General features: G+C 40.8%; 1 protein-coding gene across 5 annotated transcripts in view; it reads right to left on the bottom strand.

Annotated features, from left to right (window-relative positions):
• si:dkeyp-72e1.9 (syntaxin-binding protein 4) overlaps positions 1–20540 on the bottom strand; it is an 87063-nt gene that overhangs the window by 28200 nt on the left and 38323 nt on the right. For 4 of the 5 annotated variants that reach the window (XR_004635227.1, XR_004635225.1, XR_004635226.1 and 1 more), the window contains exons 9-12: positions 15985–16091; positions 15685–15820; positions 13916–13988; positions 2252–2340 (exon numbers count right to left, since the gene is read on the bottom strand). Coding sequence is in view for 2 of the 5 variants with exons in the window: in XM_034711888.1 (XP_034567779.1) it covers positions 2252–2340; positions 13916–13988; positions 15685–15820; positions 15985–16091 (405 nt within the window). In the remaining 3 variants the exon portion in view is untranslated. Of the gene's footprint in view, positions 1–2251; positions 2341–6137; positions 6182–6449; positions 6523–13915; positions 13989–15684; positions 15821–15984; positions 16092–20540 lie in introns of all 5 variants that reach the window. The other variant, XM_034711887.1, reaches the window with a different exon arrangement.

Here is a 20540-nt window from a genome sequence, read left to right as displayed (position 1 = left end):
ATTTATATGGAATTTAATCATTTTCACAGCACCCTAAAACTGAGTTCCCCCCGTCAAAAAAAGAAGAGAAAAGAAAAAGTGAAACGAGCGCTGTGCATTGTTGAAAACAGTACGCGAGGGAGACTTATCCAATGCATACTGAGAAATGTTCCGAAACAGTAGACACCCTGGGAGTTTTGGCATACTGCAGATTTTGCTCTTGTTCACATACGACTTACTACATACTGAATTTTGGCCAAATCACTACGTACTGCTAGTACTGTACAGTAGGCGGTTTCGAAAACAGCGTGTGCTAAACAGTGTCCTGGCATATGATTGGCTAAGAAGGCTGACCAATGCCTGACAAAGTATAACTTCTGATGATTGACATGAGATGGGCCCACAAACTGTGAGTTCCTGATTGCCTGTGGAATGTTTTTTTCTAGTGTACTCAGATTATGATAGGCTCAGGCAAAAGCTTTTCAATCAGTTTATTGGCTTTAGACAGTGTACTGGCTACTAATTGGCTTAGTCAGTATTTCCCTGCCCTTGATTGGCTTACAGGCAAACTGTCCACTCTCCTTATAGACACAGTCCAAATGTATGTGCAACTGATTGACTCAGAAAAAGCTTTCAGTACTCTGATTTGCTATGTTTTTTGTCTATTCAGACCTGGTTCCCAATATACTTAGGCAAAACTGCCTTACTTTAGATTAACTCGGACTATATGTATAATACCTTCATTAGCACACAAACAAAATCACCTGGTTTGATTGACTCAAAAAGAGGCTCTTAAATGTCTGAGCCAAACTATCCTGGCCTGTTATTGGCTATTTGTGTTTTGCCTCCTCATTGGTTGAAAGAGAACTGTCGATATTTAACAGCAAAGGCAATGATCTAACTCTGGATTCTTCCAGACTGGCCTGGTTCTTGAAAGGTTAAGTATACTAAATATTAGTATTCTGGCTTTTGATTACTTCAGGCCATGTTTCCAATGACTTTTCAAGCTGAAGTTATTGATAAAACAGATAGTAGAAGTTTTCAGTACTTTGATTTGCTAAGATTGTGGTTTTGCTTTACCATTGTTTCCATCCAATTGCTGAAAAAGGAGAGTAGATGCTCTCTTTTGTATTGACTGCCGGCTGAAACACAGTGCTCAGTTCTCTGGCTTAATTAACTCAGACGGTGACTTGAATGGCTTATGCAATGTCTACTGGACCTTCTTGTTACATGAATTTGTGCATCCTTAGGTCTTCTCTACTCGGCTGATCTGGAAATTGTTTCCCCTCCATCACAATAAAGGATCTTCCTGTTCTTTGGATGCGGAGTTGAGGAGAGAGGGATCTTTTGGGGGAGCTCAGAGCAAGGATATACAAGAGTATCCTCCACAGTAGTCTTTTGACCAAAGATGCGACATGATTGGTGCAGCATACACATACAGTATAACAGTTTAAAACACTGTGACAGGGTAAAAGATACACATTACAACTATTCAATGGTTATATCATTAACAAAATGTAATGGTATCACATATATAGCAGCAGTTTATATAGTTTTTTAACTGTTTAATAACATAGTCAACATAAATTCATACAGCTCCGTTGCTTTTATTTTTTATCATACTGATTGCAACTAAAATAAGCCAGAGTAATCATACCAATTAAAACTGATCTGTTCACATACATTAGAAGATTTCAAAGCAAGATTGAATGATCAAAACTAACAACCAAAATACACCAGCCATGTTAACACCTTATACATTACAATGAACCAAGGGTTCTTTGTATTCATATGTTTGTGAAATTATCTAAAAGATCCTACAATAGTATTTTTAATGAAGGGTTCCCTGGATGTTTGTACCTGTGCTCGAGGTCTCTGCCTGTTAGAAGGAACTTTTTCCTTGCTGCTGTAACTAGCTTAATAATGGGATGTGCAAAGCTCATGGTGGATTAAGTATCCTAAAAAGAAACCTTGCTCAAATCAAGAGCTTTGGGGAAAATATCGAAATCAGTCCATTGAAATAAAAGAGTAAAGAGGTCCCTGATACCTGCCCTCAAAGTACCTCATGAAACATGAAAATGGTAGCATTTAATGATAAATCATGGTGTATATCTGAGCTGTTATCATTCAAACCACACACTAAACCATAAGCAAATAATTATGACTCAATGTCTTGAATAAATCACACCAGAAATGCTTCGCCTCACACATCTGGATAAATATATTTTGCATATATTAAGCATCATGGCTCTACAGTAAATTGAGGACTCACCAAGTCTAACTTGTCTGATTTCAGGCGTATGTAGGGGTCCAGAGTTATTTTGGGTTTGCCCTCTGTCGGGGACCTCTGGCTTGTTGAACCTTGAAAGAGAAAAAAAAAGGGGGTGGGTATTAAACAAAGAGTGAGATGAGGTTAAAGAGAAAAAACATAATGCATATTATAAGAGGGGACACACAATCCTGGAACTGAGTGTTATAAAATAATTTCCTTAAAGAAAAGATGTACAAAATGTAGTAAATATTCTGTTTGTAAGCCACATCCAAACTGCAGCTACTAACAGAATGGAAAGTGTATGTAAGGTACATATAGAAACAACAGGGGGCAAATATAGTTGGACTGTGTGTAATATGAGTGTTGATAAATAGTTCATATTTAGATTTGGAGGGTGTGAGTGTTTGGGTGATGAAAGAGATGTGTGTGTTTTGGTGGGAGACTGTAAAGCAGACGAATAAAAGTAACAGAGTGTAGGAAGGTGGATGATTACAAGAATAATTGTGAGGGACAGTAAAAGAGGGTAGGGCCCACAGCCAACAGTGATATCAATTTGATGCGTTTGACTGTCCCAGATTTATGTTTGCTTGCATTGGTGACAGGAACATTTGTGTGCCTGCACTCTTCCTGATACATTGGATATATACAGATCACTCCATCTCCTCCTATACCACCCAAAGGATATTCACAATCCTCCCATCCTGTCTGGTGGTGATTGATCTGCTGTTGTGACAAAAACTTATATGGTAATCACACGGCTTGACATACTTGTGTGTGTGCGGCAGGTACAGTCTTACAGGTTTACTGAGACTATATGAGCTTGTAAGGATCACACACCCATTGCCTGTTAATAGGAAGAAAAAACACTAGACTTAAATACTAGCGATGGATTTAGGCTCTGTCAGTTGCAGACTGCAACAACGGGAAACCCTCAGCATATTACAGAGGTGTAACATAATGATTGAGACTTCAATATAAGCAGATTTTGTAATGAGCTTGGCCTTATGTTTTGCTTTATTCCTTAAAAAACAGCAACTTTTAAGGAGACAGCAACTATAAGAGTTATTTCTACTGGCTGGATAATTAGTTTGTGAGAGTGTCTAACTTTAGTAACAGTCTCTAACCATCTACATGTACAAGTGTACATCTCTGAATGCCCTTAGTGTGGGATTGTGGCCCTAATACAATCAAAACTGATTCCAGAAGCTAACTGAATTATTAACCCCCTACTAAAGGATTCCTTAGTTTTTAGAACCATCCTCCAGTGGACACTTAGAGAGCTTTTGGCTAAGGTTCAAAGGGACATGATTTAATTACACCAGAACAAGCAACTCTTTCAGCTGTGGGATTTCTTGTCATTGTTCTAAGGCTAGCAAACATATTAAAAGAAAAACAAAATTATCCATATACAACTGATTCTCATGAATGAATGTCGCTTAGACGAACCATAGCCATAAATTCTGAAGTAGTCCAAGTAAGTTTCTTCTCTTCAGCATACTGCTGAAATCTTCCATGGCTAGCAACTGGCCTAACCAACAGGAGCCTGTAGTGGAGCTAAGGGGTCACAGCACCTGAAAAATAATCGTGACTGGGTAATCCAGGTCAATGGGATTTGGACAGGCTGTCAAGTGGCTTTGAGCTAAGATCCATGGAAGATCCTTAAGATTAGAGCTGCTGGTCTGTTTGACATTCTACAATTATGTGATCAAGGACCTGTTTTAGGTGGGGAAATGAGTCTTTACTCCAAATGAGGGAGCTAAAGTATCTCAGGGTCTGGTTCACAAGTGAGTGTATGACAGACACATTGGTTCAGCTGAAGCAGAAATGCAGGCATTGCACCAGACCATTATGGTGAAGAGGGAGCTGAGCCTGAAGGCAAAGCTTTCAATGAGACTCCTGGGTAGGCCTTGGTGCATTGGAAGGGATCATATATCCTGTCTGAATCCCTAATCAGGAGCTGAAAAATATTTCTGGGGCAACTCGCTTAGCCTACTGCCACGAAGACACTGTCCCACATAAATAGAAGAGGATGGACATACATATGCCTTTGCAATGGGTGTCTGCCAGCGTGCTTAACATAATAACGTTTAATGTCAGAGGCCTTGGCCACCCAATTAAGCTGAAAAGAGTTCTCACATTTTTGAAAAAAAGAAAAAGTAGCAGTGGCCTTCCTACAGGAAATTCATCTGTCCAATGAGGAGCACAAAAAAACTCAAAAGAGACTGGGTTGGGCAGGTATATTACTCTAGCTTCACTAGTAATAAGAGAGGAACAGCAATACTTATTCATAAAAATTTGCCCTTCATCTTTAAAGATCAACATACTGACCGTAAGGGTAGGGATGTAATAATTCGAGGGATGCCATATGGGCAAGAACTAACACTGCTTAACATCTATGCACCAAACGAGGACAGTCCTAAATTTATGCTAGATATGATTACACTATTTAGTATAATACAGACTTTGGATTAATCTCTGGAGACTTTAACTGCTGTATGAATAGTAGTCTGGACAAATCCTCCTCCACACTCTCCAACCCTAATGCATCAAAGACGCTGAGGATAGCCTCAAATGATGTAGGTCTTGATGTATGGAGCCCTACAGTGAAAGACTACACCTTCTATTCCGCTAGACAAAACTCATATTCTCTATTAGACTTCTTTTTTTTACACCAGGAACATCTTTCATCTGTAATTTCTTGTAAAATAGGGCCCATTCTCATCTCAGATCACTCACCAGTTCATTTAATGCTATCCCTTCCTCAACAGACACATCAGACCAAACACTGGAAATTTAACTCTTCACTCCGCACAAATATTGAAGCCTGCAATAACATTAGACAGTGGCTGGAACAATATCGACAGGATAATGCGGCCTCCCCTGTTTCCCCCACAGTAATGTGGGATGCAGCTAAAGCTGTAATTAGGGGCCAACTGATCTCCTACACGTCTGAACGTGAAACTGAACAACTTAAGAAGGAGTTAATCAACCTGGAACAATCCCATAAACAATCACCTACAGATGAAAACTTAAAGAAACTAAATGCAACCGGAGCTAGTCTTAATCTCATTCAAACTGAACATATTAAAAAACTCTTGTTCTTCACCAGACAGCAATATCATGAATTTGGTAATAAGCCCAGTAGGCTGCTAGCCTATCAGCTTAAAAAAGAACACGCAGATAACACAATAAAATGCATATGCAATACGACAGGCCAATTGAAATACAACACACAATCAATACAGTCCTCATTTTTTGACTTTTATAAACGGCTTTACACATCACAAAACCCTTCTGTCAGCGCATTCCTGGACAAGGTATCTCGGGTTTGGATGGATAGCCCATTGTCCCCATTTTTATTTAACATGGCGATTGAACCACTTGCGGAAGCCATACGGGCTAGTGAAGAGATTACCAGTATTGATATCAGGAAAACAAAGAATAAAATTTTGTTGTACGCTGACAATATAATCTTATACCTGTCCAGCCCAGAGAGATCGATTCCAGCAGTGTTGGACCTCATCTCTAAATTTGGAATGATATCAGGCTATAAAATGAATCTGACCAAATCCAACGCCTTACTGATGAATTCACCCATCTCTAATAAACTCAAGACCACCTCGCCTTTCATTTGGGCTCAAGGTGGCTTTAAAAATCTTGGTGTGCATGTGTCTCCTAAACTAAAAGATATTTTTCAGATGAACTACATCCCATTACTTAAGAAAATGAAGGAAGAGTTAAAACATTGGAAAATGCTCCCCATCTCATTTCTTGGGCGAATTAGTGTAATTAAAATGAACGTATTGCCACGTTTCAGCTACTTATTTAAGTCACTGCCCTGCTACTTAGATAAACCATTCTTTAAGTCCATAAATAAAATGCTAACCTCTTTTATTTGGAAGAACTCCACACCTAGAATAGCCTTTCAAACTTAAACAAAATCCAGAGAGAAGGGTGGGTTAGGATTGTCAGATTTACAAATGTACTACTGGGCCGCCCAGACAAAAGGCCTGATTAGCTGGGTACAAAATCGCAACAATGCCCACTGGATTGACACAGAAGAAGACCTCTGTTTCTCTACCTCCATAACCTCACTACTATTTATCAACAACATAAGTACACTACATCTGGTAAAGAGAACCTATGTAATCTACAACACTCTCCGGGCTTGGAAAGATGTAAAAAAGTTCTGTGGAACCTCTGACAGAATCTCCGGGCTTGCCCCTTTATCCTCAAACCCAGATCTGCCACCAACGATTGGGAAGTCCCTGCTGATAAAGTGGAAGGAGAATGGGATTCATCAGTTTCAACATCTGTTCAGCAAAAACACACATAAATCCTTTGCTGAATTAAAATCAGAATTTGATATTCTGGAACAAGACTTCTATAAATACTTACAAATTTGCCACTTAATTAATACTCTGAAAGGGGAGGGACGACTATCTTTGGGATTGACATGCCTAGAGGAGGTTTTGACAAGTTCCGCGTCACTAAGAGGTAAAATCTCTGTTATCTACAATGCTCTGGTAGATCATCATAGCTCTTCCCTGACCCCACTGAAGAATATGGCAGAAGGACCTGAGAAGTGACCTTAGTGAGGACCAGTGGGATACTATTTGCCAGAATGTATTTATTTCACTGTCTTGTAACAAACTAATTGAACAGAATTATAAGTTTATGCACAGGACGTACCTTACTCCACTCCGCCTAAGCAAGATGTTTCCAAATTCCCCCCCAGGATGTCATTGTTGTAAAACATGTATAGGGACAATTATGCACATCTTTTGGGAATGCAGAAAGTTAAAATACTTCTGGAGGGATGAACATGACCTGACTGTCAAGGTTGTGGTGACCTCGCTGGACTGTACACCAATATGTAATCTCTTTGGTACAGAACTGAACAAAACACTGGATCCCACACACGAAGAGGATTGCTATGATATCGTACATAGCAAAGAAATGTATCCTGCTCGGACCAAATCAGCACAGACCCCCTACATTTAACCTGTTCAAACAAACTTTGAATGAAACCTCACGTCTGGATCAACGCACATACACTCTGAAAAACAAGGGGGATGTTTTCCTAAAAGTTTGGCAGCTGCTTATGGACCTCTGACATCCACCCAGCATGGCTGGCCATGCTTGGACTCTGAGTACAAAAAGACAATGTAATATGACCATGGTTTATGTATTTGCACTTATTATTTGTACTTATTATATATTATTATGTACGTATTTGTGTTTTACAAACTGTTTTTATTAGTTTTTTTTATTTTTTTATTTTTTATTTTTTTCCTCTTTTACCCCTCTTCTTTTGACTTTCCTCTCGTGTTTGTTTTTCGTCTTGTATGTTATAAAATGTTGAAAATAAATAAAAAGATAATTTAAAGAAAAAAAAGAATGAGAAGGGTGTTAGAGTTCTGACCAATAACAGTAATATTGCTGAGCAAAAATTACCAAACCATAATAAGTATATGTATGAAATTGCTTCATTATATATTTCCTTAAAACATAAGCCTGAAAATGATTGTCATCAATTCCAATACAGAAATTAAATCCAAAAGCTCATTGGTCTGTCTCAAAGCACTCTCTGAAATCCTTGCAACATTTGTATGTTTTTTAAGTTGTTTGAACAATAATGGCGGGGACGGAGGCTGTGTTAGAGCCATATGTGTGTCAATATTATGTGTGGACTGTTTGTGTGTTTGATGCACTTGTGTGGACACTAGGTGGTGGGTGTGTCAAACCAGGTGTTAGAAAGCATATAGGGAAGAAGACCCAATCAGTGGCAGGTGAGCTGCCTACCGGGTAGCAAACAGTTTTTGACCGTCTCGATCGTCTCGATCGTCTCGAACGTCTCGTTCCGTGTTGTGCCGTCATTTTCATCGTATTGTCTACAATAGACGTAGCCTGTAATTCTACAAGTTCGATTAGATGCAAGTGTGGATTGATCGGCTGTGCGTGTATTGTGTGTCTAATAAACCCGTTGATGTCAATGCACGAGCGGACTTCATTCATTCATCCTGACGAGGAGGACGCGTCAACTGAGTCCCGGTAAAGCAGCCCCTCAGTGGCTTATAGGTGTTTGTTTAGTTTGGCGAAAGCAAGCCACTACACTAAGTCAAAAACTCTGCTTCACTGGAAATTGGAAGCCGAAGTAAGTCAAAAACTTTGCTTCACTGGACATTGGAAGTCGAATTAAGTCAAAACTTTGCTTCACTGGACATTGGAAGCCGAAAGGACGCCGAAAGGACGCCATCACGGCACGGACGCAGATTCAGCGATGGACGCGTTGGATTCACGCCCCGTGTGGCTCTCTGGAGGACGCCGGATGCATTGGTTCCTGCCGGGGAGGATACCGATCTTCAGGATAGACATCCGACGAGTCAGTGATCCGAACGGGTCTACTCATCGGCGCCCACCGATCTCATGAGGTATGTGTAGCGCTACCAGCTGTATGGCCATGTTGAATGTGTGCACACAAATTTGCGAGTGTAAACCCAATGCATTGGTTTCTAAAATCGAGTTGATGAGCGCGTAATAGGACTGAACTTTCGGATGAACTGTGACTTTTGAACGTGCGTTTCTGAACACTATAGACTAAAACTTGGACAATCATGGAGAGTAAATCTGACGAGCCGGCTGCGGCTAAAGAGGTCACGGCTGCGCCTGCAGCGGCTGTGACTGCGTCTGTTGAGATGGGCACTGTAAATGAAACGTCTGTAAAAAGTAAAAGGCCTGTTAAATTAACTTTCAAAGCTTTAGTTGAAAAAATAGATAGGCTACAAAATGTAAGGAAAGATCAATTGAATAAGGCCAAAAATCATAGAAAAACAATTCAAGAGCTCATGCAGTGCAACAGCGTTACAGAGGTGAAATGCTCACTGGAAAAAATGGGTTTCTTTTGTGGGAAAGCTAAAAACGTGCATGATGCTCTGGTGCCTTTACTTCCTGCGGAAGAAAGGGATAAACAAAATACATGGTTTGCTGCAAAAATGATTGTGGAAAAAGGTTTCATTTCTGATGTTGAACATTGGTTGACAAATAATGACAATATTGGTGTTTTGTTTGATGATGTTAACCCGGTTGATGATGTCAGATCTGATGACAGCATATCAAATGTTGTTAGTAAACGCTCCCATAGGAAAAGCACATGCAGTGGTAGAAGCAGTCACAGAAGTGGTAAAAGTACATCATCTGCCCGCATCAAAGCAGAGGCAGAAAGGGCTGCACTTCTTGCTCATGTCACAGCTTTAAAGGAAAAGCATGCTCTGGAAGCGCAGGAGGAACAGCTGAGGAGAAAAAGGGAACAGCTTGAGCTTGATGCCCAAATAGCTGCATCTACAGCAAAACTGGCTGTTTTTCAAGCTGCTTCAGTTTGTTCGAGTGACTCTCAAGCAACATCAGATGGAATGAATTCTTACCTGGAAAGGAAAAAAGGAAAAAGTTCAACAACCAAAACTCTCAACCCTGCAGCAAAACCATATGAACCCGTAACATGGAACACACTGCCACAACAGAATATTTCAGAACCTTGTGAGGAAACAAGTGCACAGTACACAAGGATGGAACACAGGACTCAAAGAACAGCTCAGTTTGGAGCAACACAACCATAAACCCTCTCAGCCAACAATGTGCAGCATGCACAACAACAACAACAACAACAACAACAACAACAACGAGACATCTTTACTGTGATGCATCGACAAAATGAAATAACAGCAGCACTTGTTCAGCAGCAGCGCCTAATGTCCTTACCATCTCGAGACATCCCAGTATTTAATGGTGATCCTCTTCAGTACAGAAACTTCATCAGAGCCTTTGAGCATGGAGTGGAGTCAAAGGCTAACGAAGCTGACTGCCTTTACTTTCTGGAACAGTTTACAGGAGGACAGCCCAGAGAGTTGGTTAGGAGCTGTCAGCACATGACTCCAAGCAGAGGTTACCAACTGGCTAAAGAGCTTCTACAAGATCACTTTGGAAATGAGTACAGGATTGCTGCAGCTTATATAGAAAAAGCCCTGGCTTGGTCTGCCATTAAGTCTGAGGATGTGAAATCACTTCAAGCATATGCTCTCTTTTTGCGTGGCTGTTGCAATGTAATGGAGGAGCTTCAATATATGCAAGAATTGGACATGCCAACCAACATGAGAGCGATTATGACGAAGCTGCCATTCAAGCTCAGAGAACAATGGAGGACAAAGGCATATGATGTTTTGGAGAGGTACAACCGCAGAGCTTGTTTCAAAGATCTTGTTATGTTCATTGAACGTCAGGTGAGGATTGTCACCGACCCACTCTTTGGGGACATCCATGATGTACATTCTGGTTCTGCTGGATTCAAGAGTGTTGACAAGCCAAAGTTTCAGCCCACGTTCGCCAAAGTTGAAGGTAACAGCTTTGCAACAACGGTCACGGTAGTTGACAGGAACAAGGAAGCAAGGAGTTCATGCTCAGTCTCGCAAAGGCAGGACTCCATGAAAGGGTCTCAACGTGTTTGTGTATGTTGTTCTCAGGTTCACACATTGGCAGAGTGTCACATGCTGGAAAAGAAGAAGCATCGGGACAAAATTGACTTTTTGAAGGAGAAAGGTGTGTGTTTTGGATGTCTGTGTATTGGACACAGGAGCAAGGATTGCGATAGGCGCTTGACTTGTAAAATTTGTGGTCAAAATCATCCAACTGTTCTCCATATCTCGAAGCCACGAGTCGGTGCAGAAAGTGAACGAGCTAAGGAAACAGCACACATCACACCAGCTTCCTCTGAAACTTGTGGTCATACAGGGGCTGGAAAAGACATATGCATTCCTGGATCCTGGAAGTACAGCTACATTCTGTTCAGAGAGGCTGATGCAAAGGTTGAACATCACCGGCAGAAGAACTAACTTCCTGTTACGCACAATGGGTCAGGAAAAAGTTGTTTCTGCTTGCGCTTTGAACGGTCTGGAGGTGGCTGGTCTTGACAGTAACTTGTTTTACAGTCTTCCAGAGGTGCTCACACAAAGTAAAATGCCGGTGAGCACTGACAACATTGTCACACAGGAAGAGCTGGTAAAATGGCCTTACCTCTCTGACGTTCAGATCCCCTGCATACATGCAAGCGTTGGCTTGTTGATTGGAACCAACGCCCCCAAGGTATTGGAGCCTTGGGAGGTTGTCAACAGCCAGGGGAATGGCCCATACGCCGTAAGAACTGTGTTGGGATGGGTGATTAATGGTCCCCTGCGAGACGGAGAGAACAGCAAACCTAAAACAGGATTTTCAGTGGCTGCTGTTAACAGGATCTCTGTGTGCAAATTGGAGGAAATGCTGAGCAACCAGTACAGCCATGACTTCAATGAAAGAAGTTCAGAGGAAAAAGGAATGTCGAGAGAAGACATCAGGTTCTTAAAAATTATGGATGAGTCAGCACAGATTCAGGGTGGACATTACAGCCTGAGAATGCCCTTCAGGAACAATCATCTAACTCTTCCTAATAATCTCTCCATGGTCAAGCAGAGGCTGCTGGGATTAAAGAGGAGGTTCAGTAAAGATGAGCTGTTCCACAAGGAGTACACCAGCTTCTTCACTGATGTTATCAGAAACGGCTATGCCGAGAAGGTGCCTTGTCATCAGCTGGAACCTGGAAATGGAAAGCTCTGGTATATTCCCCACCATGGTGTTCGTCATCCTAAAAAAGGTAATCTAAGTGTTGTGTTTGACTGTGCAGCTGAGTTTAAAGGAACCTCTCTCAACAGTCAGCTTCTTCAAGGCCCGAACCTCACAAGTTCGCTGTTTGGAGTCCTTACAAGGTTCAGAAAGGAGCCCATAGCATTCATGGGAGATATACAGGCCATGTTCTATCAGGTCAAGGTGGCTGAAGAAGACAAAGACTTTCTTCGTTTCTTGTGGTGGCCTGTTGAAGTAAAGAGAGGTCGGAGTCTTTGTAAAAGGTACGGTGTAATCTTTACCTGTCTTGCAAGCAGAGCTGTGCATTTGGAAGTGGCTCCATCCTTGGACACTGATGCCTACATCAACGCTTTGAGGAGGTTCATAAGCCGAAGAGGACAAGTCTCTTGTATACGTTCAGATAATGGCACAAACTTTGTTGGAGCAAAGAAAGAGCTGAAGGAAGCACTGTACAACTTGAATCACAACCGGATTCAGGGAGTTCTGCTGCAGGATGGCATCAAGTGGAGCTTTAACCCACCTTCAGCATCCCACCATGGGGGTGTGTGGGAACGCATCATCAGGATGGTCAGGAAAGTTCTCACTTCTGTGTTACATCAGCAAACTTTGGATGATGATGGGCTCCACACAGTTTTGTGTGAGATTGAGGCCATATTGAATGATCGCCCCCTCACCAAGCTTTCGGATGATCCCAACGATCTGGAACCTCTCACTCCTAACCACATTCTCCTGATGAAAGGTAAACCAGTTTTACCACCTGGATTATTTAACAGGGATGATGTGTACGTGAAGAGAAGATGGAGACAAGTCCAGTACATTGCGGATCTTTTCTGGAAAAGATGGGTACAGGAAAACCTCCCTCTACTCCAAGAGCGGCAAAAGTGGAACCAAGAGAAAAGGAACTTTGTTCCAGGAGACGTCGTTGTTGTGGTGGATTCTGGAGCTCCTCGTGGATCCTGGCTGCTTGGCAGAGTGCTGGAAACTTTCCCTGACAGGAGAGGCTTGGTACGCTCTGTACGTCTCCAAACAAAGACAAACATCTTGGAGAGACCTGTCACAAAGCTTTGTCTGTTGCAGGAGGCTACAAGCTGTTAGAATTTAACAGTTAGTGTTTTTTTTGTTTTTCCACATGGGTACATTACAAAGAATTTAAGGGTTTTGTACAATTATATGTATATTGCTTACAGTATAGCTCTTTGGGTTTAAAATGTAATGAAATTGTCATGTCAGCCGCCATTAACAATTAGGGGCCGGTGTGTTAGAGCCATATGTGTGTCAATATTATGTGTGGACTGTTTGTGTGTTTGATGCACTTGTGTGGACACTAGGTGGCGGGTGTGTCAAACCAGGTGTTAGAAAGCATATAGGGAAGAAGACCCAATCAGTGGCAGGTGAGCTGCCTACCGGGTAGCAAACAGTTTTTGACCGTCTCGATCGTCTCGAACGTCTCGTTCCGTGTTGTGCCGTCATTTTCATCGTATTGTCTACAATAGACGTAGCCTGTAATTCTACAAGTTCGATTAGATGCAAGTGTGGATTGATCGGCTGTGCGTGTATTGTGTGTCTAATAAACCCGTTGATGTCAATGCACGAGCGGACTTCATTCATTCATCCTGACGAGGAGGACGCGTCAACTGAGTTCCGGTAAAGCAGCCCCTCAGTGGCTTATAGGTGTTTGTTTCGTTTGGCGAAAGCAAGCCACTACAGGCTGATTTCATGCTTTGAATAAAAAAAAAAATTGGTCACTGAATATATGAATTGTTAATTTGTGTCCTCAAATTGATTTCAAAATCAAATAATATAACCAGAAAAATATAGTCTGCTATACTATCAGAAACAAATGAGTCACAAATTTTTAATACGAACACTAAATAAAAAGCCCATTATGCACAATTACAAGGGTCTCAGCAGCAGAGAAAGGGAATCATGTTGATTATAATGAGATAAAAATTGCTCATAAGATTCAAATTAGAGTGTGCACATGGAAGTGTTTACCTGAAATATGTATATCTGGCGGGCAGATGTCAGGAGAGGGGGAAGACACTGTAGCTGGCTCCTCTGTACAAATCTGGAAAAATGCAATAAAAATACAAGCATTACTACCATGGATATAAAATATACTACACAATAAAGACTTTTATATCAAAAAAGTCATTAATTAGGATTAGCTCATTAGTTTTTGTCAAGCACCTTTTACCCTCCCTCTGCTTTCTATATAACCCCATCTGGTCATTCAGTTTTCATCTAGGATGGGGATACATTTTATTCCCAATTCTGCAATAATGCATCTGTAAAGGTGGATTTATACTTCTGGGGGCCCCCTTACGCAGCAGCTAAACAGAGTTCTTATTCTTTGTGACCTTAATATACATGTCTGTTGCTCTTCATCATCTGTGTTGACCTTTAAATTAATCAAACCTTTAGATAATTTTAACCTGACACGTGAAGCACTCCAGTCATGACAAAGGGAAAAAACTTGATATTGTGATCTCTCTTTCTCCTGACCCCAATCGACGGTTTGATCTGCTCTAGTCCCCTAAATTAACTCTCTGTCCCTAGCTTTTACTGCCTCTAACACGTCTCGGTGGCAGTGAACATGGTTCCACTGGGGAACAACATAGCACTGAGATGGCTCGAATCAAGGTCTCCAATGTTTGATTGCTTGCCAACGATTCTCTTTTCTAATTCTCCTTGACCTCAGCTCAGCCTTTGATATAGTGGACCACAATGTCCCATTCAGCCATCTGCAATATTCGGTTGCAATTAGGGATGTTGGACAGGTTCATTTCCTATCTATCAAACATAACTTTTTCTGAAATGCTTGGAAATATCTCCTCCTCCTCTTGTTGGGTCTCCCAGGGGTCTATTATGGGTCCTGTCTTTTTCAATGATTACATGCTTCCCCTGGGGCAAATCATGCATAGGCATGGTATAGACTTCCACTGTTATGCAGATAATACTCAGTTAAATGCCCTGTTAACGCTTGGCACCACTGATGTTTCTCACATTATGTCCTGTTCAACTGAAGAATTGGATGTCTGAAAATGTTTTGCAGTTGAAATCTACCTAAATTAAGAATCTGTCCTACCCCTTGGGTGCTCTATTTAATCATTTTTGTAAAGAGGCCCGCAACTCAGGGGTCATTTTTAGTCTGACTTTTCCTTTGACACCTAGGTGACCACAGTTATACAGTCCTGTTTGTCTCAGTTGAGACAGTTGACTAAAACCAGGTCTTTCCTTTTCTTCTGCCGATTTACAAAAAGTCAACCATGCACTTATTTTTTTCCATATTTGACTAATGTAATGCACTGTATTCTGCCATCAGGCGCAACAGCCAAATGCTGCTGCAAGGCTTTTAAATGCCAGAATAGAAATCATACAACACCTGTCCTTGTTGCTCTTCACTGGCTTCCCCTGAGTTTCAGATTTGATTTGAAGATTTTACTGCTAGTTTTTAAAGCCCTCAATGGCAAGGCTCCAGCCAATACCTGTCAATTCAAACTCTCCTGCATGAGGTTCTCCGGCAGGCCCCTACATGTAGTTCCTAAATCTCAAATGGTCAAAAGAGGTGACTGAGCATTTGCAGTTCGGGCTACGCAGCTGTGGGTTTCCCTACTTGAGGAGTCTCAAGGCTCATTTATACTCTACATTGGATACACAAAGATACAGATGGGGTCTTCAGTCCATACTCTTGGTTAAATTCAACATATTTATTAATTTACATATTGTGAATGTTTTTGATGGCTGGAACAAAGAATGCTGACCTCAGGTGATCTGATGTGGACTTTTAAGCGCCCGGAGTTGTGACCCGCAGCACGATGGACCCCATTGTGAAGAGATGTGCTGCTGGGAAAAAGTCCTTTTCCTGGGATAAAGGCTATTTCCACTGCACTGTCTTGGCTGGAGACACGCAACATACAAATTTAAAGGCATGTACACAGTTAGTTACATATTAACATAGAAAAGAGAATAAAATGGTGAGAGTATTTGCAGCTAAGTCAATTTGTGATTTACAGAATCAAACACTTCTTCACTTTTTATTCTAATATACAAACAACACCTACCTGAATTTAGCTTTGTTGAGCATGCTTTTGGCCTCCTCATGGGTTACACCTATCAAGGACTCCTTGTTAATGGCAATCAGCTGATCTCCAGGCCTCAGACGTCCATCCTGCAAAACAAGTAGGTAGAGGATTGAGTAATGCTGAGTGGAAGAACCCAGGGACCCCTGTTGGCTCAAATGGCTCATTTTTGTTAAAAACATATTCTATATTGTGTTAATATTTGCTAAATTGACTTTGTGTATGAAGTAGGGATGACCACAATTGATCAATTATCGATTAATTGATTGTTAAGAAATTACTCGAAACACACATTTTTATTATCAATTTTCCGTCATGTGGAACAAACATCATGTGGTCTCATATTACACTCATCTAACAGGGAGGTTTTTTAAGTTTAAAGCATGTTTGGATGTGAATCAGCTGTTAAAGGTGTTGCGCACAGCAGAGACGCTCAGCTGGGGGCTGCGGCTGCACATCAGGTCTCCACGTGCGCTTTTTTAAAGAGGATCAATACAAAACTGCTGCCAACAACGACACTGACACGAAGGTTCATAACTATAAACATGACATTTCCACCTCAAACATGTACCTGTATTCAATCCCGTCAGTTAGATGCATTTTGTTGCTGTAGAAAATATAATTTAGGGGTAAAACAACGTATTTGGCATTGTTTTTGACGTAAGAATAACAATGTTTTTTTTTATCAATTAATCGATAATCGATCGTTAACATTTCCAAAAATCGATCACGGAAAATACTTAAAATGTACATCCCTAGTATGAAGGTATGTAGTATCGCCATTATTTCCAGATGAAAAAAACATAGTCTAAGCCATTTTCCGCTGAAACCCCTTGGTTATAAATGGAAAATGGACTATGCTTTCTCTAGTCTTCTGACCACTCAATACACTATTAAATTGCAATATTATCATCATTATTATTCTTATTCTTCTTCTTCTTATTATTCTTTATCTTCTTCTTCTTCTTCTTCTTCTTCTTCTTCTTCTTCTTCTTCTTCTTCTTCTTCTTCTTATTATTATTATTATTATTATTATTATCATTCTTATTTGCATTCTTATTTGCATTTTTATTTGCATTATTATTACTATTATTACAGTTTTTTTTATTATCATTGTTATTATTATTAAGCCGATATAGTATTTATCTTATCTTCTCCCACCATGCCTCTAAACACACTGGTCACTGTATGAGTTATGTTGATACATGAATTGATGGTATTGCCACTGAAACAGTCCTACTGCACAGCATGAATGACAGATGGCTTTCTTAATAAAATTAGATGCTGTGTATATTAATGCACGAGGTACAGCAGCATAACTTTGAAAGCTTTGTAAATATCTGAATATACCAAAAGCATTGGACAGGACCAACAGACCTAACATCCAATGCGCTTTACTACATCCATAATTGACATTGGACACTTATTTTCAAGTTTATTTTTCTTTTTTTCTTTTTTTTTCTCTTTCTTTTTTACTTTTCTTTTTCTTTTTTTTTCTTCTTTTTTTTCTCTACTCTTGTCTGTATATATATTTCTGGTTTGTGTCATGTTTGTCACAAACTGTCAAATATTAATGCAATTTATTCTTGCAGCAAAAGAAAAGAAAGAAAACATTTTCTTCTGTGCTTGTGACTGTGTGCATGCGACCATCACCATCCCTCTTAGAACTCTGGCCTATCTTTTATTGACAGCTAATATCATGTTCTGTAAAAGAGGGCGTGCACACCTAGGTGGGCCAAAAAAAAAAAAAAAGAAAGTAAAAGAAAGATTACATAAGGATATACAAAGGGACAGGGAAAGAGAAGGAGAGAGAGACCTAAGAATATTTTCAAGTTTAAAAAAAAAATGTAACCCCTCAGTTGCAACACGAGTGTATCTATTTCTGTGTGTATAAGAGAAAGCATGCATTTGATGGGGGACTTGGTGTCAGTCTCCAGCTCAACCTCTTGGCAGAGGTTTAGCGAGTGAGGGGAAAGTGGTGAGAATCTTCTGTTTTCATGGCATCCCTAGAACGTCCCAAAACACTGATATTTCCTTGTGAGTAGGAGCACTGCTGCACTTGTTGCCATGTTTCTGTCAAGCACAAATGTAAAAAGACACTGTAGCCATGATGCAGAGCTCATTCATCATGTTAACAATCAACCTGGGGCGCTGCTGAGCAACCTATGGAGTAGGACGTGTTTTCAGAGTCTTCTGCAGAATCCGTTAAAAAGTATTATTCAAAGGCGTTTTTTTTCCCACGCAAAACGTTAGTTTGCAAGACTTTTTATGCGCCTGTATTGCCACTTGATCCACCTTATGAGTTTTGATGGCTAGTAAGAATACTAAAACTTGTGCGACAGCCCAACAGAGGCCTAGCTCGCAGGTAGCCGCGGCGGCAACAACAACTCCGCCCTCTGGCTCTGCGTTGCCGGAGGCAGCACCCCGAGCTATCAACGTCGAGACCTTGAAACTAGAGCTGTTAGCATCTCTGTGGAAGGATATTGCTGATATTTTTAAAACTGATTTCCGAGCGGCTTTGGGAGATGACCTATCCACAATTAAAGCTGACCTACAATCTGGGAGAACCAAGCTTGTGAAGGATAAAGCTGCTTTGCAGGCCAAATTTACGACGCTGAGGGCTACTGTGGGGGGAATGGAGGAGTCGCTGTCCGCCTGCACGGATGATGTTGTCGAACTTAAAGTTCGAGTTGAACATCTAACTCCAAGCTCGAGAACAAATGTGAAGACCTTGAAGCCAGATCTTGTCAAAATAACATAAGAATAATTGGGGTTCCAGAGGACACGGCCATTAACACCGCTGCGGTCGCAAACCTACTGAAAGACAGCCTTTGGACTGGATAAAGAGCCACGACTAGACCGAGCACACAGGAAACTCCAGCCGACTCCCACACCAGGTGAGAGACCATGGCCTGTCATCGCCAGGTTCCACTACTACAGCGACTGTGCAGAGTTTCTACGACGTGCAAGAGAGGCTCAGCAGGGTGACACCGGTGATATGAGGATCTCCATTTTTCCCAAACGCACCGCCAAGGTTGCCCGTGCACGGGCTGCATTTGGCGAAGTCAGAAGGCAGCTGCGAGGCATGGAAGGGGTCCGATAAGGTCTTTTATACCCGGCCCGACTCTGGATCAGCTACAAAGGTACTGAAAAAGACTTTAACACAGCAGAGGATGCCAAGGCTTACATTAGAAAGATGAACAATAGGTGATGTTTCGCACCAAACAATGTGCTGTTGCCACCATACTTAAATGGTTGAATTTACACAATGATACCTTTCCAGCAGTCGTTCACATTTTTATACATGTAGATGTTTTACTGTTTTGATTTTGGAGATTGAACTTATGCTTGTTTGGTCTTGCATTGTACATCTCTTAAAATGCAGGTACACTCAAAAAAAGCAACATGGTTGTCTGTTTTATCAACATAAGTATAACATATAGCTTCTATTATATTAATTCATGTTTAGTGGTTAAACATTTTTAATTCATGTAGTATTAACACAATCTGGAAAATCCTTAAAACTTCAAGATTGCTTTATGTCCACACAACCTAAAGGGTCTAGGTAGGAATCCCATCTGCAATACCTCTCCAGAGCAGAAGTGGCAGTAACATGCAACATCTATGGTGGTGAAATGTCTTAATCAGTAAGCACTTCTTTTAAAGGCTACCAAGTCAAGATCCATATTTTTTGTTTGTCATTGTTTGCCTTCTCTGGGGAAGAGTTCTACTCCAACAAAACCTAGTCTGTTTTGTGGTCTTTTTCCAAACTTGACACCAACTGGGGGTAAACTAAGTTGGCACGTTTAAAGTGCTAAATGTAAACATTCTTGATACGTCAAAAATGTATTATTTTCTCAATAATTACTATTTTAGAGTTTATTTTCACATGATAAAAAGGTTTGTCTCATAGTTCAAATCAGTTCTGATGAATATACGGGCTGCACAGTGGTGCAGTGGTTAGTGCTGTTGCTTCAAAGTTAGAAGGTTCTACCTACCTCTCTCCTTGATTGGGAAAATGAATGTGGTTAAAATGAATGTCTTGCCAATGTTTCTTTACTTGTTTCAATCAATTCCTCTATTTTTACCTAAGTATTTTTTCGATTCCCTTAACAAACGTAAATTTAATGGTGGCCTTGCACTCACAAATTTTAAAGGTGACATATCATGCAAAATTAACTTTTTAATGGTTCTTTACCTGAAATATGTGTCCCTGGCATGTCTACAAACCCCCCGAGAATGCAAAAAATCCATTCTGCCCCTGTTTGATTTCTACACCTTTCTGTAAATGTGTGTGAAACGAGCCGTTTCAGACTTCCGTGGTTTGTTACGTAACAACAATATCCGGTCTGTCACGGAGTCAGAGCTCGGAGCTTGTTCAGCCCCTAGACTGTATAAAATAATACTGAATCCCTCCCCCGTTTTTCATTACCTGCACAAATGTGTGCTAACAAGGAGCTTAGGAGGGAGGCATGCTAGTTGTAGGCTGTCTTAATAAACACAAAGGTCGGTTTTACTCCCCACGTCTGCAGATTTGA

The sequence above is a fragment of the Notolabrus celidotus genome, chromosome 20 (assembly GCF_009762535.1).
Source record: "Notolabrus celidotus isolate fNotCel1 chromosome 20, fNotCel1.pri, whole genome shotgun sequence".
Taxonomy (NCBI): Eukaryota; Metazoa; Chordata; class Actinopteri; order Labriformes; family Labridae; genus Notolabrus; species Notolabrus celidotus.
The sequence above is the reverse complement of the archived record's forward strand: the minus strand, read 5'-3'. Positions and strand labels throughout refer to the sequence as shown.